The sequence below is a fragment of the Marmota marmota genome, unplaced genomic scaffold, assembly GCF_001458135.2.
Source record: "Marmota marmota marmota unplaced genomic scaffold, marMar, whole genome shotgun sequence".
NCBI lineage: Eukaryota > Metazoa > Chordata > Mammalia > Rodentia > Sciuridae > Marmota > Marmota marmota.
The window spans coordinates 16234406-16254807 of NW_026000185.1; the positions used below are offsets into that span (position 1 = coordinate 16234406).

Consider the following 20402-nt stretch of genomic DNA (forward strand, 5'->3'; position numbering starts at 1 on the left):
TTTATTTAGAGACAGAGTTGCTTAGGGCCTTGCTAATTTGCTGAGTCTAGCTTTGAACTCTCAATCCTCTGCCTCAGCCTCCCGAGCCACTAGGATTACAAGCATGCACCACCCTCCTGATTTCAATTTACTATCTATACCTCCCATTTATGTTCAAAGAGTGGCAGAGGTAAGGTGTTTGTGTGTGTGGCGGGGGGAGTGGAACCCAGGGCCTCACACATGCCAGGCCAGTTGTTCTATTCCTGAGCCCCAGCCCCAGAGTAGCATTTTAGAATAGCATTTTGGCTGAGTCTTAAGTTCAGTGAAGGGATACAGGAAGAGGAATGAACTGCATATATGGTCAAAAAGAAAAGAAAAAACATGGCATTTACCAAAGAGCTTAAACAACTTTATTGTTGCGGGGCCATGTGGGCTCTACTCTTGGCAGATGATGACAGGAGAGTAGGGAGCAAACTTGCAGAAGGGCACTGGACGCTGACACAAGCAACCTGGATTGTTCCTACCCACCTACAGGCATTAGGAAGCCATTCATTAGGAAGCCATTCAGCCTAAGATCAAGTGCTCTGATTTGCTAGAGAATTCTGGTGGTGGCAACTATGAATCACAACTGGGAGACTACTGCAGTATCAAAACAAAACAAGAAAAAACCAAATTCAGGCATGGTAATGTGAATGTAGGGGAAACAGACTACATGGGACAAAACCGAGTGGATGTACGTGAAGCACAAATGGAGGACCCAGGAAGTCTCAGACAGGTGCCTTCGGGAACAGGGAGAGAAGGAGGGTTTCTGTTCTAAACAAGAGGGGGGCCTCCAGCAGAACCTCAACTGACAGTCAAATCGGATCTGATGTCAGCAGGGAGAGGGAGCTTGAGATGAGGGTTAGGATCCACCTAGTGGTCTAGAGGGGCTTAGATGCCAGGCTCAGTGTGTAGACTTAGAAAAGTCCGAAGGACCAGCCCTGGGAAAGCACATTAAAGGGGCAGAGGTAGGTCAAGAAGTAAAGGTAAGCAGGATTCCAGACAGATGAGGACAGGAGACAGCACTGGCCATCAGTGCCAGTTCTCCAGCTGACACAGGATAAACTCGTCTCTCTCCAGAGGACCAGAAGATCCAGAAGTCCCTGCTACATCCGTAGTGCCCACAGCAGTGCTGGCTACGACAGCCGCTGGTGGGTGAGGGAACCAGAGGGTGCAGGCCGGGCTCTACGCACTCACTGAATTTGGTGATTAGAGGAACTCATGGCATGAACCAGGGACCCTCCCAGGACAGCCATCTTCTTCCTCTCTTCCTATCTATCCTCTCTCCAAGTCTACCTATGCAGAGTGCCATTTCTCCTGGAAAACAGAAGGATCTTCAGGGATGTACATGAGTTCATCTCTAAACTACAGGATAAAAAGCCTGTCTTCTCATGTGCCAGTCTCATTCACCCATTTGGACCAAGTTCTTCACAGGCAGACACCGTCGTCCTGATGGGCACCCTTTAAAAACTTTATGTGATAGCTTTTCTGTAAGACACTGGAACATTAAAATAATTTGGGGGTTAAGATTAGTCTCATATGAATTATGCCAAATGAAGAAATCTCCCCATCATTTATCTGTCTTATGAGTTTGCACATTTGCTTAAAAATGAGCATCCCTTGAGGATCTTTACAGCTGCCATTTCCACCACTTAATGTTGGCAGATTTCCAACTATATGCAGACATCAAGACCAGATCTCACGATTAAAAGCTCCAAACAGCCTTGCAGGTTCCTAGGTTGACTGCCACCCAGAAGGCCGACTTCTTGGCCCTCCCAGCCCTTCACTGGTAAATCTCAGCCAGGCTCAGGCACCTTTTCCCAGAGTCTAGTTGAGCAGGACTTGTTAAATATGCACATCAAAGATCACAGCAAACAGTAGATGCTCAGTAAGGATCACCTGACTATATGCTTGAATTTCTCCTTCAACTTATAAATGGAACAGACATCCAGCTCTGCTCAGATCTTCAGGGTTTTGTCTTCGTGGGGTCACTGGCTCTCCATCCTTCAACAGGAAGCCAGTTCCCTTCCAGCCCCTCAGCTCTAAACACAACTGGCTCTGCGACTCCTATTTCCTCGACTTCCCGCAAGGCAGAATGGGCTGGCCACTAGCTATGATTTATGACTAACCTGGTGTCACAATCAAAGAGCTCAGAGGAGATGCTTATGGAGAAAGAGGATGAGGATAGAGATGAGGGTCCTGAGTAAGGGCCCAGACAGGCTGCCCAACCCATGGAACCTAAGGCCTGGGGTCTGCTTTCCCTCTGCCTCAGAGGGTCCATCTAAGGGCGATTCTAAGGCACAGTGGTGAAGGACATGATTGGCCCACCAGGTGTGGTCTTCTGGTCTCACGGCAGCCCCTCGCTGGTTACAGTGCAACAAGCATTCCATTCCAGAGATCTTCCCGAACACACACAAGCAGCATTCTCGAATGAAATGGAGACAAGGTCTTTCTTGGAAGAGTAGTGTCCCCAGAAGACACTCTTTGCCCCAAGACCAACCAGGTCCCTTTTAAGGTCCCTGAGAACAGCAGTCTGGGAGCAACCAAGACTTTCAAAGGCTGACAAGGCACAGAGTGGATGAATGAAAAGATAACATACATGAAAAAAACTTTGGCTTATAAAACCTCCAACCTGAGGCAGGGACATCGGTGTCCACGACATGCAGAAACAGATGACTGCAGCAGAGATGGTCTTCAGAAATGCCCGGCAGCTTCCACACGGCCACCCCCAGCCCCGTTCTTCCCTCCCCGCAGCCCCCGACAGCACACACACAGTCTCTGCAGAATAGTTCAGAGGTTGGCATTCAGAGCCTGTGTCAGGAGACAGTTTTTGGCACTCTGCACTAAATCACGTGACTAGTTCCAACTAGACAGTGAGAGGAACGTGGCCCAAGCTTGACTTGAAGGGTCTGTCTCACGAAAAATTATGCTGCTCCCAAGACGGCCAGGTCTGGAAAGTCCTTCACTTCTCCTACTTCACTGAAAGGCTGTCCACCCTGGTTGAATGTCAGTTTATACCGTAACCGGATAGGTTCCTGGGAGGTGAGAGATACAAGACATTCAGTTAGACGGGAGCAACCCAGAGGCCAGCCAGAGCAAATGTCTCCAAGGAATGGCGTTTATGTTACTTTCCCCCAAATGAGGGCTTCAAACAACTACATGACAGACACCCTGGCCTGCCTTCTTTGGGGCTCCAACAGGGGAGCCAGACATGTCTTCTGGGAGCCCTTCCACACTTCCGCAGTCCTAAAGTGGACTGCAGTTCAGAGACCTGCTAAGGAAGCAGGCTTCACCCTTCAGGACTCCACAATATTAGAGGGAGCTCCTTGCTTGGTTCCCAGAAAAACAGACCTGCTTTAAGTAAGTCCCCAAGAAAATCACCAGCAAGGGATGTCCCACCAACGCCCCACTCCAGCACCAACCACAGGCTTCAGAGCAAGCCTCAGTGTGCCTCTCCCTGCGGTTGCCTCCCTACAGTCCAGGAGCCCCGTTCCCTGCTCCCCAAGGCATCAGCACTCACTTTGTGAGGATTGTCGAGCAGAAGCATCTGAGAGATCACAGCTGGAGGCACCAAAGGACTGAATGCAGGAAGCTTGGAGCTGGAGGCCGGCTGCAGCTTCACTCTCATTGACTATCAGGGAAACAGCACATAAAACTCATTCCTCCCGAGCCCCGGCTCAGGGAGGAGATCAGGGCAACAGGAACCGGACTCCACACCACCCATCCAGAAGAACTGGCTTCTTAGGAAATGTGGTATCTCAGTTCCCACTACTTGATGGAAGGACCCAAAGCCTTTCCTTCCACCCAAAATATATCTGAAGGGGTGTGGTCAGTGGCAGGCAGCATGAAGAGCTGCGTCACATCTTGGGTACAATTCTCACTCTGCCTCTTACTAGCTCTGTGACGTCAGGCAAAAACTCCTGAGTCTTCCGTTGATCGTTTATAAGATAAGAGCTGAGAACAGTCCTTAGAGTACTGACTCTGTAGAGTTATGTAATTATACTACTAACCACAGAGTTAATAACATGCTTCACAAAGAACACCTTGAGGACAAAAACACATCACGGAGTCATGTGTTTCTGCCTTGAATCTTTTCCTTTCGGAGATGCCCCTTCCCCTGTGATTAGGGTATGGATATTAATCAGTGGGGCCCTACTTCCCTTAAAAAGGGTGGGCATATCATCCCAACTTGGCCAAACAGTTCATCTCCCTGGACACAAGTTACTGGTCAAAGGTATGCAAGTAACCCCAGCAAGGCCCAGCAGAGCCCTTTGGGTAGTCGATATGCACACCTCAGGCCACGTGAGCTTCTTTTATTTTTTTAAAGAGATAGTGTCTCGTTATATTGCCCAGGCTGTACAAACTCCTGGGTTCAAGCGATCTTCCTACGTTAGCCACCTGAATGTATCCTGGACTACAGGTGCATGCCACACACCAGCTGTGAGATCCTGTCATAACAATGCTTAAGGTTCAGTATAACCCCAAACCAAGAGATTCTTAAGCAATCATTTAAAAACCTACCTGGATTGATTCAGGTGAAGTGAGATACATTCAGGAACCCCCAGTTAAGGGAGCCAATAAAATCCCCATTCTATATAATGCTAAGTGAAGTAAGCCAATCCCAAAAAACCAAAGGCCGAATGTTTTCTTTGATATGAAGATGCTGACTCATAATGGCGATGGGTGGGGAGCATGGGAGGAATGGAGGGCAAAGGGGAGGGAGGGGAAAGGAAGGGGCAAGGGGTTAGGGATGACGGTGGAAAGACATCATCACCCTAAGTACATGTGTGAAGACACCAATGGTGCGAAAATACTTTGTGTACAATCAGTGACTTGAAAAATTGTGCTCCAGGGGCTGGGGATGTGGCTCAAGCGGTAGCTCGCTCGCCTGGCATGCGTGTGGCCTGCGTTCGATCCTCATCACCACGTACAAACAAAAAATGTTGTGTCCGCCGATAACTAAAAAATAAACATTAAAAAATTCTCTCTCTCTCTCTCTCTCTCTCTGTCTCTTTAAAAAAAAAAAACAGAATCATGTTGAAAAAAAATTGTGCTCCAGATGTGTAATATGAAATGAATTGCATTCTGCTGTCATGTATAACAAATTAGAATAAATAATTTAATTTTAAAAAATAAATAAAATCCCCATTCTATCATTAACTAGTCTGAGAGAGAGTTCTATCTCTTACACCTAACAATGTCCCATAAAGGATCTGGTGCTCAACGATGACAGCCACTCCTGAACAATTCAAAGAAGCTGGCCAGTAGCGGACGACTTACCTTTGGCACAGCCACTTGAAACATGATGTCCCAGACTGGCTGGGTAGCAGTGCTCATCATGGTCAGCAGTAACACCTGCACCTCTGGGTGGCCAGGGGCCCCCGTCTGGGAGAAGTGGAGCAGAATTCTGAATCCGTTCCGGTCATACACGATAATAGGAGGCAGGCTGCCTGGGAGAGAGGGACCACCAGGAGGGTTAGTACTGCCACCAACTGCCACGAAAGCCAGGCTTCGGAGGCGTGTCACGAGTGCTGCTGCTCCTCCAGCTCTTGGACTTCACGGTAAGCCAAGACCTCCTGTGTCCACCGAGTTTCCTATGGTCCTCCAAACTGACCTCTCTCCACAACCAACCATCCTAAACACGTTAGCAGCTTTTTAAAAGACAACATCTTTTAAGGGAGATAAAAATAAAGTGTGAACACTGTGGAAAATACAGATACACTGTGGATAATACCATAAGATTTTTTTATTATTATTACTATTGATTCTACTCAGAAATAAACAGCCCAAACACTTAGGCTTATTTCTTTCCGGTCTCTTTCATGACTACATACACACAGCCACATCCACCTGAACATTCCGTAAAGACAGTAAATCTGAAATAGGCTTAAAGAAATTCCAACAGAAATCCCAAAGAGATTGTTTTAATTTAAGTAACAGTGGATTCTAATCCTAATTTGGGGGAAAAAAAAAACATGCGACTAACCAACAGGCCAAAAAAAAAAAAAAAAAAAAAAAGACAGGCAGGGCTATTTATGTTGGTAAATATTCAGAGAAAAAAACTGCACATCAAGTAAAGTGGTATAAATCAGAGCATGCAGAACAAACCCAAATACAAGAATTTAACAAGAATAACTACTTCAAAAATCAGTAGCTAATTTGATAAAGGGTATTCAGCTGACCTCTAAGCACCTGGGGAAATTTTTAATGAAGATCCTTATGCCAAATGTCACTTATCAAAATGGACATCATAAAGATGTGGTTTTATATAACTGCCAAAGATTTAAAAGACTAAAAACATCAGTGAAGTTTGTGCTGAGAGTATGGGGAAAAGGCAACCTTTTTGGAAGGGAAACTGATAATGCAGATCAAAAACTTAAAAGTCGACACCCAGCATTTCCCCACATTCAGGAATATGCTTGATAACCAGGAGACCACGTAGAAAGGCCACCCATGATGTTCACCATACCACTGTTTTTAACAACAAACAAGGTCAGCTTTCACAAAGGCACTGGGCCCAAACACATCTGCAATCTCAGCTACCAGGAAACTCAGGCAGGAGGATCACCAGTTTGAGGCTAGTCTGGGCAACTCAGTGAGGCCCTATTTCAAAATAAAACAAAACTGGGCTGGTGGCAGAGCGTTTGTCTAACATGTGCTAGCCACTGGGTACAATCCCTATATCACTAAAAAAAAGGAACCAATAAATAAATCATGGCACATCTATTTAATGATATAATATATGGAGCTATTAAAAATCAAGGTTTTGAAGAACAATTAAGGGCATAAAAAATGCTATAAGCTTATAATGTAATAATAAATAAAACCAGACATCAAAATAGTCTATACATACTGTGATGTCAATTTATTAAGAAGTACATTTCCATACATATGGGCATGAGGCCCTGGGTTCAGTATCCACCACAGAAAAAAAAAAAGGATATTAATAAAATTTCCATCTCAGCCCAGCTGGTAATGATTTAGATGATGATACTTTTCTGCTCTGTCTTTTCTAAAACTCTACAGTGAACATGTTTTCTTGCTTTTAACTTTTTGTTTAACTTTGTTTTGTGCCAAGTATGATGGCACATGCCTGAAATTCCACAGACTTAGGAGGCTAAGGCAGGAGATTGTGAGCGCAAGGCCAGGCTGGGAATTCAGCAAGACCCTGTCTCAAAATAGAAAAGGAGAAAGGACCAGGCACAGTGGTGTACACCCGTAATCCCAGCAACTTGGGAAGCTGACACAGAAGGATCATGGATTCAAATCCAGCCTCAGCAACAGCGAGGTTCTTAGTAACTCAGTGAGACCCTGTCTCTAAGTAAAATACAAAACAGGCCTGGGGATGTGGCTCAATGGTTAAGTGCCCCTGAGTTCAATTCTCATACCCACTCCTCAAAAAAAAAAAAAAAAAAAAAAGGAGGGGTTATATACCCAATGGATATTACTCAGCCACAAAGAAAAATGAATTTATGGCATTTGCTGGTAAATGGATGGAACTAGAGACTATCATGCTAGGTGAAATAATCCAATCCCCAAAAGCTAAAGGCTGAATGTTCTCTCTGATATGCAGATGCTAACACACAAAAATGGCAGGGGGCGGGGTGGGGGGTAGAAGTTCACTGAATCAGACAAAGGGGAGTGAAGGGAAGAGAGGGGAGTAGGAATGGGGAAAGATAGTAGAATGAGTCGGACATGACTTTCCTGTGTCCATATATTATACACAATGAGGGTAACTCCATATCATGTACAACACAAGAATGGAAAGTTATACTCCATGTACGTATAACAAGTCAAAATACATTCTACAGTTACATAGAACTAAAAAGGGAAAAAATAAAAAATAAAACTGTACTTACTGGGCTTCACAGACTCCAAAGGGACAAACACTTGAGCCAGAGGTGTGTTCTGGGAAGCCGGGGAAGGAGCCAAAGGGCCAGCCTCCCAGGACCAACCTGGAGAGGACTTAGTACCTGGGGGCACTTCCTTGGGGATACTTTTCTGTGGGACATAATTCCTACAAAGAAATAAAAAAAATATCAAAGACAAACAATAACTATATAGAGAATTCCAGGAATCTGTGATTTGGTTTTCTGAAGAGCAAGATGAGGAACTGAATACACACACACACATACACACACACACACACACACACACACGCACGCACTTATCCACAGAATGTCCATGCAAGGTGAGTGACTAACATCCACACAATGAATTCTAACATAGCCCCTAAAGAGGATGAGGCAAATACATGCAAACTGGCCAAGACGTGCAAAAATAAGCCACAATAATATACTGCCACATGTAAAGGAAAAAGCAAAGACTTTCCTTGTTTTCATACAGTGGTTTTAGGGCCTCCTGTCATAAGTCTCTAGTGACTGAGTTTTGCATGACTTAAAATTACATGACAATTGAGAAAAATCAATAAGAAAACTTCAAAATCATCAATTTGCCAGATCTTAAAAACAAAAACAAAACCACAACACCCTTTACTGATGTCTTGGCCGGAGTGTACTTAGGACGAGGAGTGGCAGGGACGGGGGACGCAGCACATGCAGTTTCAGCAGGAGGACACCCCTCCAGGGAGAGGCCCTGCTGCTCAGATGCCATGGGGAGCGGTCAGGAGGCAGGCCCTCTGCTTCCCTGGGCAGAAGACTCACAGGGGACCGGGAGACAGCTGTGGTGAGAGCAGATCCGGCAAGTTCCTGTCTGCGGAAGGGCTCTGGACTCCGCCACCTGGAGGTGTGTTGGCAGCAAGGTTCTTCTTTTCCTTGCAGCAGTTCTGACTGGCGACCTGCAGATGGACAATGGCTAAAATAAGGCTAGGGGATGAAGGACCATCAGCCATGGTGGGACCGTGGCCCCTTAGAGCCGCTGAAGCCTGGGCTTAGGACGTGTTCTCAGGAGGAGAAAGACAGACAGGCAGGACAGCACAAGACCCCTGAGCAGAGAGCAGGAGACTATACAACACAAGACGGGATAAAGGTGGAGAGGTAAAGATGTCAGTCCTGGGGATCTGAGCCAGCGAGGTGGATGATGAGGAGCACTGACCCCCCATGTCCTCTAGGACTATGCAGTAACCCCTCCCTACAAGGCCCTGCTGCCTCAGAAGGCAGGCTGGCCACCCCGCTACTCTCCCCGGGCCGTAGCAGGAGCTTCCTTACCTTGTTCATAACAGGAGCATCACTGATCCCTGTAAGAGAGGAAGACAGACACACAACAGTCACTCCACTGGATTCAAGCTGGAGGTCAGTGGCACACCACTCTCTAGGACCTCTGGAAACAACTTACACAGGGTCATTCAACTCACCCATGGCACAACTGACCCATACATGCAGAGACCTCTCTGAGCTGCCTGGTAAACCTGACTCACTCAAAAGCAGGCCTACGCACCCTGAAGAGACCATTACCCGCTCCCTCTCCTCAGGTCCGTTCTGTGCCTGAGCCCCACGAACACCCACACTAACCTAAGGCTGCCAGGTCCTGATGAAGCAAGGACTGTTCAGACCCACTGTCCACCTCCAAGTCAATCAGGGGACAGTTCTTCATGCAGCCTGCTGGGTTCTGAAAGACTAGAAAAGAGACAGGGTCAGAGAATAACGAGAAGATATCAGACAGCAAAGTCTCCAATCAAGGGTTGGGGGTGTAAGTAAGTGGTAGAGCACTTGCCTAGCACGTGTGAGGCCCTGGGTTTGATTCCCAGCGCGTGCGCACACACAAAATCTCAACTCAAGTCAGCATCCCTCAGGCCTCCTCCTAATCAAAAGACCCTGTCCCCTCAACACACCCCAGAGCCACCTTCCACATCAGCTAGGCGTCCTGACACACAATCTGAGCTGAGATCTATACTATGAAGCAGCCAGAGGTCTGCTGCTCACACCAGAGGTTAGTCTTCCTCCAAAGGTCCCCTCAGTCTGGGCAGCAGCAACTTGGGCTTCTTCAGCTCAGAGGCCGTTGGAGGTTTCTGACCCCAGCTGATCACAGCCACCTGTCATGCTTGATTAACACAGATACTGAGGGGTTCAGCGGTTCAGTGTTCCAGGAAATTCTGACACAGCTAGCCTCCGGCACTAGGAACCACTGAGGAAGACCATTCTTTTGGTCTCTAGCTCCTGTCATTCAGGAGAAGGATTCAAACCCAGGCACCACACAGCCTTCGGCTTCCACAGGGTCCAGCCTGGCCGTCAGTTCACAACGGCTCCTGTGGAAGAAGCTGGCTATGTGAAACGCGTTCTCGCAGGAAGAGAACAGATTCAATTCTCTCATTTCTGTGCCACACTCCACAATACTCTTAGAGTCCATTTCTTTTATGGGATTTGTAGACCGCCCCAAGCTAGAAGGGAGATTGCAAATCAAGAAGAGCTCACGGTACACACCTCTAGAGACAGGCACGTCTCCCACTGAGCTGGGCACTGTGTTCCCAAAGGTGACACGGCCCTCCATCACCTGTTTATACAGCAGAACTCCCTGGGTGAGGAGGTCATTTGCCTGGAGAATCTCCGCTGCAGAGGAAATGAGAATCAGAACCCTGTGTAGCTACCGACAACCTCAGCCCTCTCTACGCCACTGCACACAGCAGGCCTCTTGGGTTCAGCACATCCACACCCTCTGTGCTCAGGCCTTGGCAGGAGGCCCTATCAGACCTCCTTGCTGAACCCCTCAGCCCTAATGCTTTTTTTTTTTTCTTCTTTTTTTGGTACTGGGGATTGAACTCAAGATGTTCTACCCTTAAGCTACAACCCAGTCCTTGTTATTTTTGGTTTTGAGACAGATTCTCACCAAGTTGCTTAGGGCCTTGCTCAGTTGCTGAGGCTGGCCTCAAACATGGGGCCCTCCTCCTGTCTTACCTGTCGAGTCTGCAATCACAGGCATGTGCCACGGCGCCTGGCAGCCCTAATACTCTTACTCTCTCTCTCTCTTTTTAATATTTTATATATATATAGTTGTAGAATTTATTGTCAAAGAAATACCTTTATTTGTCTCATGCGGTGTTAAGGATCAAAACCAGTGCCTCACACGTGCGAGGTAAGTGCTCCATCTCTGAGCCACATTCCCAGTCCCCCTAATACTCTAAGTTCCCACTGTAGTAGGAAATGAAACTTTTCACCATGTCTACACTGCCATAAGAGCTGACGGTAAGCACTGGAAATATGGTTCATTGAGAAACTAAAACTTTCAACTTTGATTTTTTTTTTTTTTTTAAAGAGAGAGAGAGAGAATTTTTAATATTTATTTTTTAGTTCTCGGCGGACACAACATCTTTGTTTGTATGTGGTGCTGAGGATCGAACCCGGGCCACACGCATGCCAGGCGAGCGTGCTACCGCTTGAGCCACATCTCCAGCCCCTCAACTTTGATTTTATTAAACAAAAACTAACATGAAACTTTAGTCAATGTGGACACAAATATTTTAAAAAATTCTTATTTCTTTATTCAGTTATTGGAGAGAATTTTTAGAAATGAGCCAAGAACAGTGGCTGAGACAGGAGGACCACAAGTTTGAGGCTAGCCTGGGCAACTTAGCAAGATGTGTCTCAAAGTAAAGTAAGAAAAAGGACTGGATATATAGCTCACTGGTAGAGCGTTTGGCTAGCATGAGTGAAGCCCTTGGGTTAAATCACCAACACCACAAAAAAAGGGAAGAAGGAGAAATAAAGTGTTTAGAGAACAAATTGGCATATGAATTAGGATTTTTTAAAAAAATTTTTTTTTAGTTAATGGACCTTTATTTATATGTGGTGCTGAGAATCAAACCTAGTGCCTCACACATGCTAGGCAAGTGCTCTACCACCGAGCCACAACCCCAGCCTTATGAATTAGTTTTTAAGCCTACATATTTTATAAAATTGCAAATGTAGATCCAGCATTTCCAATGAAATGAAGCATCCAAACTGAAACTTACAGCATAAAATACACACTGGATTCCAAAACTGCATTAAGCACCCCATGGTTAGTACCTACGAGCACATCTCTCTAGGAGACACAGAATGGCAAGAGGACCAGGGCGATGCACAATAACTACCCACAGGTCAAAGTGCTAGAAGATTACTTCTCACGAGAGACCAACTGCTTAGTTCCCTCAAATTTTCTGGCTGTGAATGGAGGCTGCAAATCAACAGCAGGTGTTTTTATATTTAACATGTGAGATATTTACAAACTCGGATCTGTGTACCTTTGACTTCACTGACATCACTGAGAAAATGGTCAGACAATAATTACATCACAGGCCTCCTGAATCCACCTATCATGTATTCCTGCTCCCTCAGTTGAACCTGAATCTGACCCATCCCTGATGTAACTGGCAATATAAGAAATATCATTATACATCACAATAGGGTAGGAGGACACGCAAAACAGAGATCCGGAAGTCTACAGTCAAGGAACCTATTTTTAACGGGTGGTGGGGAGGTAGGTGCTGTTCCCACCTCTGTGGGATGGCCACACACTTAATCTCATGATAAATGTCCACCCTTTTCTAGGCTTTGGATCTGCTGATTCCCTGTTCAAGCCCAGGTAACTCTGAAGTCAGTTCTGTGTCAGCCAAGGCCCCCTCCCCCAGCCCAGCTGCCCCAGGGCCACAGCCCACTCTGCCTGCTCCTGCACCACGGCAGCACAGCAGCAAGGACGCATCTGCTTTGCTCTTGAGGCGCCAGCTACTCAGGGACCAGAACCGCATTACCCAGCGCGTCGTCGTCATCGGTGGTGTCTCCCGCCAGGCGGAACAGCGTGGGCCGCAGCTTCTCACACCTTTCATACACGACCTGGGGAAAGAGCAGGGTTCACACCCACACCTGGGCCCCAGCTGCGCCATTCAAGTGGGGAGCAGAGTCTGGGCTGCAGGAGGGCCCCTCAGTCTGTCCCAGATTCATGACTGACAGCAGTCAGTTTCAGAAAAAGTTTGGACTGTAAATATATGATTTTTTAAAAAATAAAAGTGTAAAGTCCTGAGCTCAGAAAAGAACCCATTGTCTCTGGGGGCACAGCGTCCCCTCCTCCTCAGGCCCCTCTCCCAGCCCTGGGCTGGAACAGCTCAAAGGACAACTCCCTGCTTGACCACTAGAGTCTGAACTTCCCACCCCAACTGCTGTCTGATGCCCTGATCCCTTCAACAAAACGCCCACCACGCCCACCCACAGGGCTCGCTCCCCGGCTCAGCTGGAAGCCCCATCCTCATCCCGGGACAGCCCACTCTCACACTGCTGAGCACACACAGCTCTGCGCAGCTTAGATTTCCATTTTTTTCTCTCCCACAGTCCTGGGGATGGGGCCCAGGGCCTCACATGTGCTAGCAAGTGCTCTACCACTGAGCTACAACCCCAGCCCTAGATTTCCCTCCTTGAAGGGGGCTCCACCAGCTGACACTCCAGGCCTCCCCGACAGCTGACTCTGCCTCTCTCCCGTCTCTGCTGTGTGAAGAATAGCTGTGCTGTTTAAAAGTCCAACACGCTGACCTTCCTGAAGGGCCCTGGTGCAAACTCACCATGGGAGGAGATGGGCTTTGGAGCGTCTGCCTAGCTCAAGCCCAGCACCCTTCAAAGTTCTGTCCCTACCACCCACCAAGGAAGGCTGGCATGACGTTCTCCCTAATGCTGCCCAGTCCCAGTCCCAGGCAAGTCAGCCAGGGCAGATACACAAACCAAGCTGGCCAAATGGGTTTTACTCTCAGGAATTTGGGATTGGGAAAGACTCTAGTTTGTTTCTGCTAGTCTTCTGAAGTGGAAGGACGGGTAACAAAGGAGCTATGTGAAGGCCATCTTTCTTTCCTCTGCAGAGAAACAGAAAGCTGGACTGCCGAAGGAAGGCTGAGGGAGGCCTGCAGGGGGAGGCAGAGAGCCGAGGGTAAGAGAGATCATGAACAGTAGCTTCAGGCAGCGCTGCAGCGCCCCACCCCACCCAAGGCCAGGGGAGATTCCTGCACAGGACAACGAAAGCACCAGCAACAAAAGAAAAAAATAAAGTGAACTTCTCTGAACTTAAAAATTTTTGTGGTCCAAAAGATGCTGTCAAGCCACTGGAGTAGCAACTCAGAATGGAAGTAAACTGTTTGATAGGAACTTGTATCCAGAATATATAAAGAACTCATATCAGTTAAATAACCCAATAAAATGATTAAATGACAGGCAAAGGCTGGGCACGGTGGCGCAAGCCTGTCATCCCAGCGGCTCAGGAGACTGAAGCAGGTGGATCGCGAGTTCAAAGCCAGCCTCAGCAATAGCAAGGCACTAAGCAGCTCAGTGAGACCCTGTCTCTAAATAAAATACAAAATAGGGCTGGGGATGGGGCTCAGGGGTTGATTGCCCCTGAGTTTAATCTCCAGTACCAAAAAAAAAAAAAAAAAGTAGGCAAAGGATTTGAACAGACTTTCTCCAAAAAAGATATTTAAGCGGTCAAAAAGCACATTAAAGAATGCTTGACATGGGCTGGAGATAGAGCTCAGTTGGCAGAGTGCTTGCCTTGCCTGCAGAAGGCCCTGGGTTCAATCTCCAGCACCACAAAAAAAAGAAGAAGAAGAATGCTTGACATAGCCATCAGCAAAATAAGGTCACAGTGAGCCTCTAATTCACACCTAGGATAGCTGTCATCAACAAGATAACAAGTGTTGGCAGGATGTGGAGAACTGAGACCCTTATAATTGCGTGTGAGATTGTAAAATGGTGCTACGTTGAAAACAGTTTGGCAGTTTCTCAAAATGCCAAACAGAGTTAGCATAATATCCTGCCATTCCAATCCTCGGTATATCCCAAAAGAATTTAAAATAAATACAAGGTACTGGGTTTCTTTTAGGGCTGATTAAAATGTTTTAAATTAGATAATAGTGATGACTGACTGTTTTTATGATATGTTAATTATCTCAAGGGTGTTATCAAAAAGAAAGATTGCTCTCAGAGTATGTAAGATATAAATAAACTAAACTGTGATATATGGCTGTTAGGAATGGAAAATGGGCAAACACTAAGGAAAATAGTTTGGCAGTTTCTTGAAAATTAACCACACACTCAGAATATGACCTAGCAATCCCACACCTAGGCATTTACCCAAGAGAAGACACATGAAGATACATGTTCACACAAAATGTTTATAGCAGCCTGTATCACTCGAAGCCCTAAACAACCCAAATAATCAACAGATGGAAAGAGCAAGCTACATCCATGCAACAGACTAGCCTAGCCATGGAGGGAAGTGGTGCTACCCAGGGCAACAGGAGCAGGTCTCAATGGGAGCGTCCCGTGAGAGCCAGGCGAGAACTAAGGGCGCACTGTTAGCAGCCCACTCACACCCACCAGAGCTGAAAGGGAAGCCTGCTGATGGGGGTGGGGTGGGGAAGAAAGCAGGGAGGGGATGACAGCCACATTTATCATCTTGATGAGGATGATGGCTTCGTGGACCTACAGACACACTTTCACACACAGGGAGGTTTCCAAGTCAGAGCGGCAGGTCACCTGCAGGGCCTCCTGGTCCGGGGGGGCCTGCCCTGGCCTGCGATATGTGCTCAGCATCTCCTGCAGCACCTTCACGTGGCTTCGCACTTCCTCCACCGCGCTGACTCTTCTGGACACCTTCTCTGATTTTTCTTGTTCCTTTTGGGATAAAAAGGACAGAGTAAGAGAAAAGAAGCCCTGGATGCAGCCTGAACAGAGATGGGAAGGGGTACCGTACTGCTGGGGCTCAGGGCTCAACACTAGGTAAGTGGGGCGCTCACCTAGCAGGTGGGAAAATACTCAGAGCCCAGAATTCCTGGGGCAACAGCACAGGGTGGGGGCCTGGTAACCTCCTTTGTACTGCCAGCCTCCATCGTGTTGGAAAAAGAAAACTCCCAAACCTGGACTCTGTCCACACCAGTATGCCTGTCACTGGCACAGAGTCATGTCTACAAAACGCTCTGAGCACCGCAGGCAGAGGAGCTGGGAAGCACAAGAGCACAGGGCTGTTCCCAGGCACCAGGCCGCTGCCCCTCAGGGAGCTCAGGGCTTGCCCATCCACGCCTTCCAGCACACGGCTCACACTGCCCATCAGCTCACATGTGACCATCAGTGTCACATGCTGGTGACACAGAACCGACTGAAAAGCGCCCACCTCCTTAACCAGATTCTTGATGAGCCGGTTTGCTGCCTGGAGATCCTCAGGGTGGTTGCTCTTGAGAAGTCTCGTCAGAAGCTGAAGAATGTGGTCAAGAGGAGAGGGTGACACTGTTAATTCCCTCTGGCCCAGAGCCAAAGTGGCAGCAACAGAAGCCTTCATACCAACAACAGCCCCCACATTACGTGCATTATTTTACATGTCGTCAGTGATGCTGTGACGGAGACTGTGGCCGTCCTAATAACAGACTGCTGGTTTTCATGGGTGGAGGATGGGAGGATTATGTCCCCTAGCAGATATCTCGCCAAGTCTGGAGCTATTTTTGGTTGTCACAACAAAGAGAAGGTACTTCTGGCAAACAGCAGACGGCAGGGGGGCTGTGCTATCCACCCGTGCCCAGGGCAGCCTCCCCAGAGCACTACTGGGCTCAGAGGTCAAGCGTGCTGAGGGTGCCGGGACCCTGTGCTCCGCGACGGGGCTGACCCTCCACTACAGATGGCTGGAAGACGGGACCTGCTGGGACACTGGGCCCTGCCTCTCTTTGACATCACGTCACCCCCGGGGTCTTGGCCTGGGATTTGATCACCTTCCTCCCCCTTCCCTTTCTGATGTCGGAGAACCAACAATTTGAGGAGGCCACAATGGAAGGACAACGGTGAGCGTTGTGGGGGGAGCGTCAGGCCTACTGGCACTGAAAATGATGTGCACTGACATTGACCCTTTCCTCTCCCTAACCCTAACCCTATACCACACATCTGGACCCCACACCCCACAGTCCCCTGGGTTACCCTTGGCACCTTTCTTCCCCCCAAGGTCAGGGGTATGGCACAAAAGTGTGGCATTTATTATCTGGCCCATCCACAAACACACGTGGACCTTCTGCTACCTCATGCCTAAGAGCCTGGAAAGAGATGGAACTCACCACCCTATCTGCCCACACTCTGTTCAAAGATCAGAGGACGTTTCAAGAAAAGGGCCCAAGACAAGCAGCCCAGTCAGACTCCGTGAGAGCCGCTGAGGCCGGGGAGGCATTCCTTACCTTGGACTTCTCTTCGTCAGCATCGAAGATGGAGCTCTTGGGCCAGGGAGAAGGTGGGGGCAAGATCTTGTCCATTGGTAGCTTAGGGTCTTGTTTTATGATTCCTGAAACATGCATTTCACAAGGTTAAGGTATAGATATGGGTATGCAGGGACGTTAATGGGGTCCGGAAGCCCTTAGTTCCTGATACTAGGAATGTCAACACCCTTGAAAAGCCACACCCGGGGGGTGACAGAGGCTATGCACCATCTCACTGAGCATCCAAGGAACCACCATGACCAGCAGTGTCAGAGCACAGCCAGCTGCAGCCCGCTCCCATGGGCTTTGGGCTACAAAATAATGACCACTGACCATGACTGTAGAACCTCCTAGGGCCCAGAAATAACGGCAGCATCCCCGACGAAGCTCCTAAAAGTGCTACGTGAGTGCACATTAGGGAAAAATTACCCATCCTGAACCCAGTTCCTTCTTCTAAGAAGCCCAACGTAAAAAGGAAGTCAGATTCCCAGCTTCCTGTCAGGACACTCGAAAGTGGGAACATGGAACTAACCGCCACCCCAACAGCAATAACAAAACCCTAGACACCTGCGATCTAACGCCTTTTCTCCAACCCATGAGACAGCTGAGATCACAGGACTACAACCAAATTAACCTTGAACCTAAGGCGAGGCAGAGCCCCCGGGAGCTGAGGAGGCAGCACTGGTGAGATAAGTTGCCCCTCTGCTCACAGGCCAGCGGCAACCAGGCCAGCGCAGGACTCCTGGGGTTACAAAACAAGGACACAAGCTCTTCTCCAGGGACTCGAAAAGGAAGCTGGGAAGGCCAGACATTCCACTGAATCCTTCTCCATCGCTCCACAGAAGCAAAGCTTTTAAACTGCTGGGAGAAGGGCGACCACCTGCAGCCCTGGGAGCACTGGAGGGACCTGCTGCAGCTAGAAAAAGCCGAGGAAAAACAACCTTGTTCCCTGGGGCAGTTCATGCCAGGATCATGGACAGATCATACCAACACCCAGGAACAGTGCCTGCCTAACAGAGCTTAACTGTATAGATCCTGCCCCTGCCCACCACCCTCACCCTCCTCCAACAAGTAACAGGCACACACATGCAAGCACACAAAGGAAGCTGGGTGCAGTGGCACACACTTGTAATCCCAGCCACTCGGGAGACTGAGGCAAGAGAATTGCAAATTTGAGGCCAGCCTCAGCAATTTAGCAAGACCTTGTCTCAAAACATAAAATAAAAGTGGCTAGGGATATAGCTCAATGATAAAGCACCTCTGGGTTTAATCCCCAGTACCTCCCCGCAACCCCCCCTGCCCCTCCCCAAAAAAAAGAACATGGAGGAAGGCTCACTTTAAGATACAGAGCGAAATCTGGGCGCAGTGGTACATGCCTGTAATCCCAGTGGCTCGGGAGGCTGAGCAGGAGGATCGTGAATTCAAAGCCAGCCTCAGCAACTTAGCGAGAGCATGTCTCAAAATAAAATATAAAAAGGGCTGGGGATGTGGCTCAGTAAAGCGCCCTAGGTTCAATCCCTGGTACCAAAAAAAAAAAGGAGGGAGGGAGGGAGGGAGGGAATGGAGGAAACACAACAACAGAGCAAAGGGAAGGCGGAACAGAGACTGAGCAAACTCCAGCAAGTCAGCCCCCAACTATCAACACAGGCAATTAGGGCAATAACAAATCTCAAGCCTGGTGTAACTGCAGCCCCCTCAGAAGGAAAGTCCACCTATTTCCAGGGATAAAGACATTGACCTCAGTTTCCATCATCTATCAGCGTGTTCACCTCCGACAAATTACAAGGTACATAAAAAAGCAGAAAGAGCACACCACTGTGAGGGGACACTGCGTTAGCCACGGGGCCACACCTTGCTTCTTCAGCATCTGATAAGCATCTCGGATCTTGATGTCTTCTGGAAACCACACTGTCCAACTAAAGAGGATCTCGATGACTCTCCCTTTAACTTTTTCTGTGGCCCAGGCCCCTAAGTACTGAGAGTAAAAAGAGAAAGAATTAGAGACTGGAAAGGGACTTGTCCCTTAGGAGACCACCTGGCTGACACAACGAGAGCCCAATTACCTGGCCAAAGCCCCTTCCGTCTCCAGAACTGCTAAAATTAAAGCCCACTGTACATGGGCCTAAGTCAGAGCCTTGTCCACATCACTGGGGACATTCATGATTTTACTAAGGCAAGGGTAGACTTGGGGCTGGGGTTGTGGCTCCGTGGGAGAGTGCTTGCCTCGCACTGGGTTCGATCCTCAGCACCACATAACAAAATAAAGTTATTAAAAATAAATTTTTTTTAAAGATTGATCTTTTTCCACTTCTTGGCACAGAAAGCTGGGCATGGTGTGTGTCCTTTTTATGATGCGGTCTTTAACTTTAGCATTTATTTTCTTGGCAGACAAAGCCACAGACCCAGCGTGTCAGAACAGGATTGGTCGGCTATCCAGAACTTATGTGAGCAGGTGAACACTGACCCCAATGGGTAAGGTGACTTCACATAACACTTGACTCTGTGGGGACCCCAGTCTGTGCACAGGCCCTTGTTTCTTGGGACTGATGGCTGTTACAGTTAGGAAGGATTTCTGTCTTTCTCCCCCACCCCCTCTACAATCTCTTTTTCTAAAATTAGTAAATTCATGAAGGTTTGTTGTTTGTAGTGCTGGTGACTGAATCCAGGGACATTAGACCTGAGCCACATCCTCAGCTCTTCTTTTTAAATTTTATTTTGAACTGACATATCTGTAACTTGGTAGGCTAAGTCAAGAGGATGGCCAATCTGGGCAACTTTGTGAGACCCTGTCTCAAAATAAAAATGTCAAAGGTGGGGGATGCAGCTCAGTAGTACAGCACCTGCTTCCCATGCCCAAACCCCTGGGTTCAATCCCCAGTACGACACACACACACAAAACAGAGTTTCCTGAGTGGTAAGGGTGTCTTGTTAGTCACAGGAAGCCCACTTGGACCACACCTGGTTCACAGCAAGAAAGGGGTCAGCCAACGTTGGTTACTGAGGGTGACATCACTAACTCAGGTGCCAGTAGGAAAGGAGCAAAGGACCAGGCAGGAGGTGGCGTGAAACTCAGAGTCACACCTGGTCACCTCCCAGCACCAGGAACCCTGTGCCTCGGAGCTCAAGTTCCTCTTGTCCACACACCCCCAAATACTGTGTCATTTCAAAGAGTGGGAGGTCAGCTGGAGGGTGCTGGCCAGCGGATAAGCACCCCCACCTTCCCAGGGCATGGGGAGGAGACCACGTC

The 20402-nt window shown here is 48.1% G+C and overlaps 1 protein-coding gene across 3 annotated transcripts in view; it reads right to left on the bottom strand.

The window, feature by feature from the left end:
- Nucleotides 1-366: 366 nt before the first annotated feature.
- Gga2 (golgi associated, gamma adaptin ear containing, ARF binding protein 2) overlaps nt 367-20402 on the bottom strand; it is a 43803-nt gene continuing 23767 nt past the window's right edge. For all 3 annotated transcript variants that reach the window (XM_048789656.1, XM_048789655.1, XM_015491169.2), the window contains exons 5-17: nt 19007-19130; nt 17138-17241; nt 16096-16176; nt 15462-15599; nt 12701-12782; nt 10398-10523; nt 9489-9593; nt 9186-9214; nt 8682-8815; nt 7878-8035; nt 5299-5468; nt 3539-3649; nt 367-3053 (exon numbers count right to left, since the gene is read on the bottom strand). In XM_048789656.1, the coding sequence (XP_048645613.1) occupies nt 2943-3053; nt 3539-3649; nt 5299-5468; nt 7878-8035; nt 8682-8815; nt 9186-9214; nt 9489-9593; nt 10398-10523; nt 12701-12782; nt 15462-15599; nt 16096-16176; nt 17138-17241; nt 19007-19130 (1473 nt within the window). In that variant the 3' untranslated portion in view covers nt 367-2942. The remainder of the gene's footprint in view (nt 3054-3538; nt 3650-5298; nt 5469-7877; nt 8036-8681; nt 8816-9185; nt 9215-9488; nt 9594-10397; nt 10524-12700; nt 12783-15461; nt 15600-16095; nt 16177-17137; nt 17242-19006; nt 19131-20402) is intronic.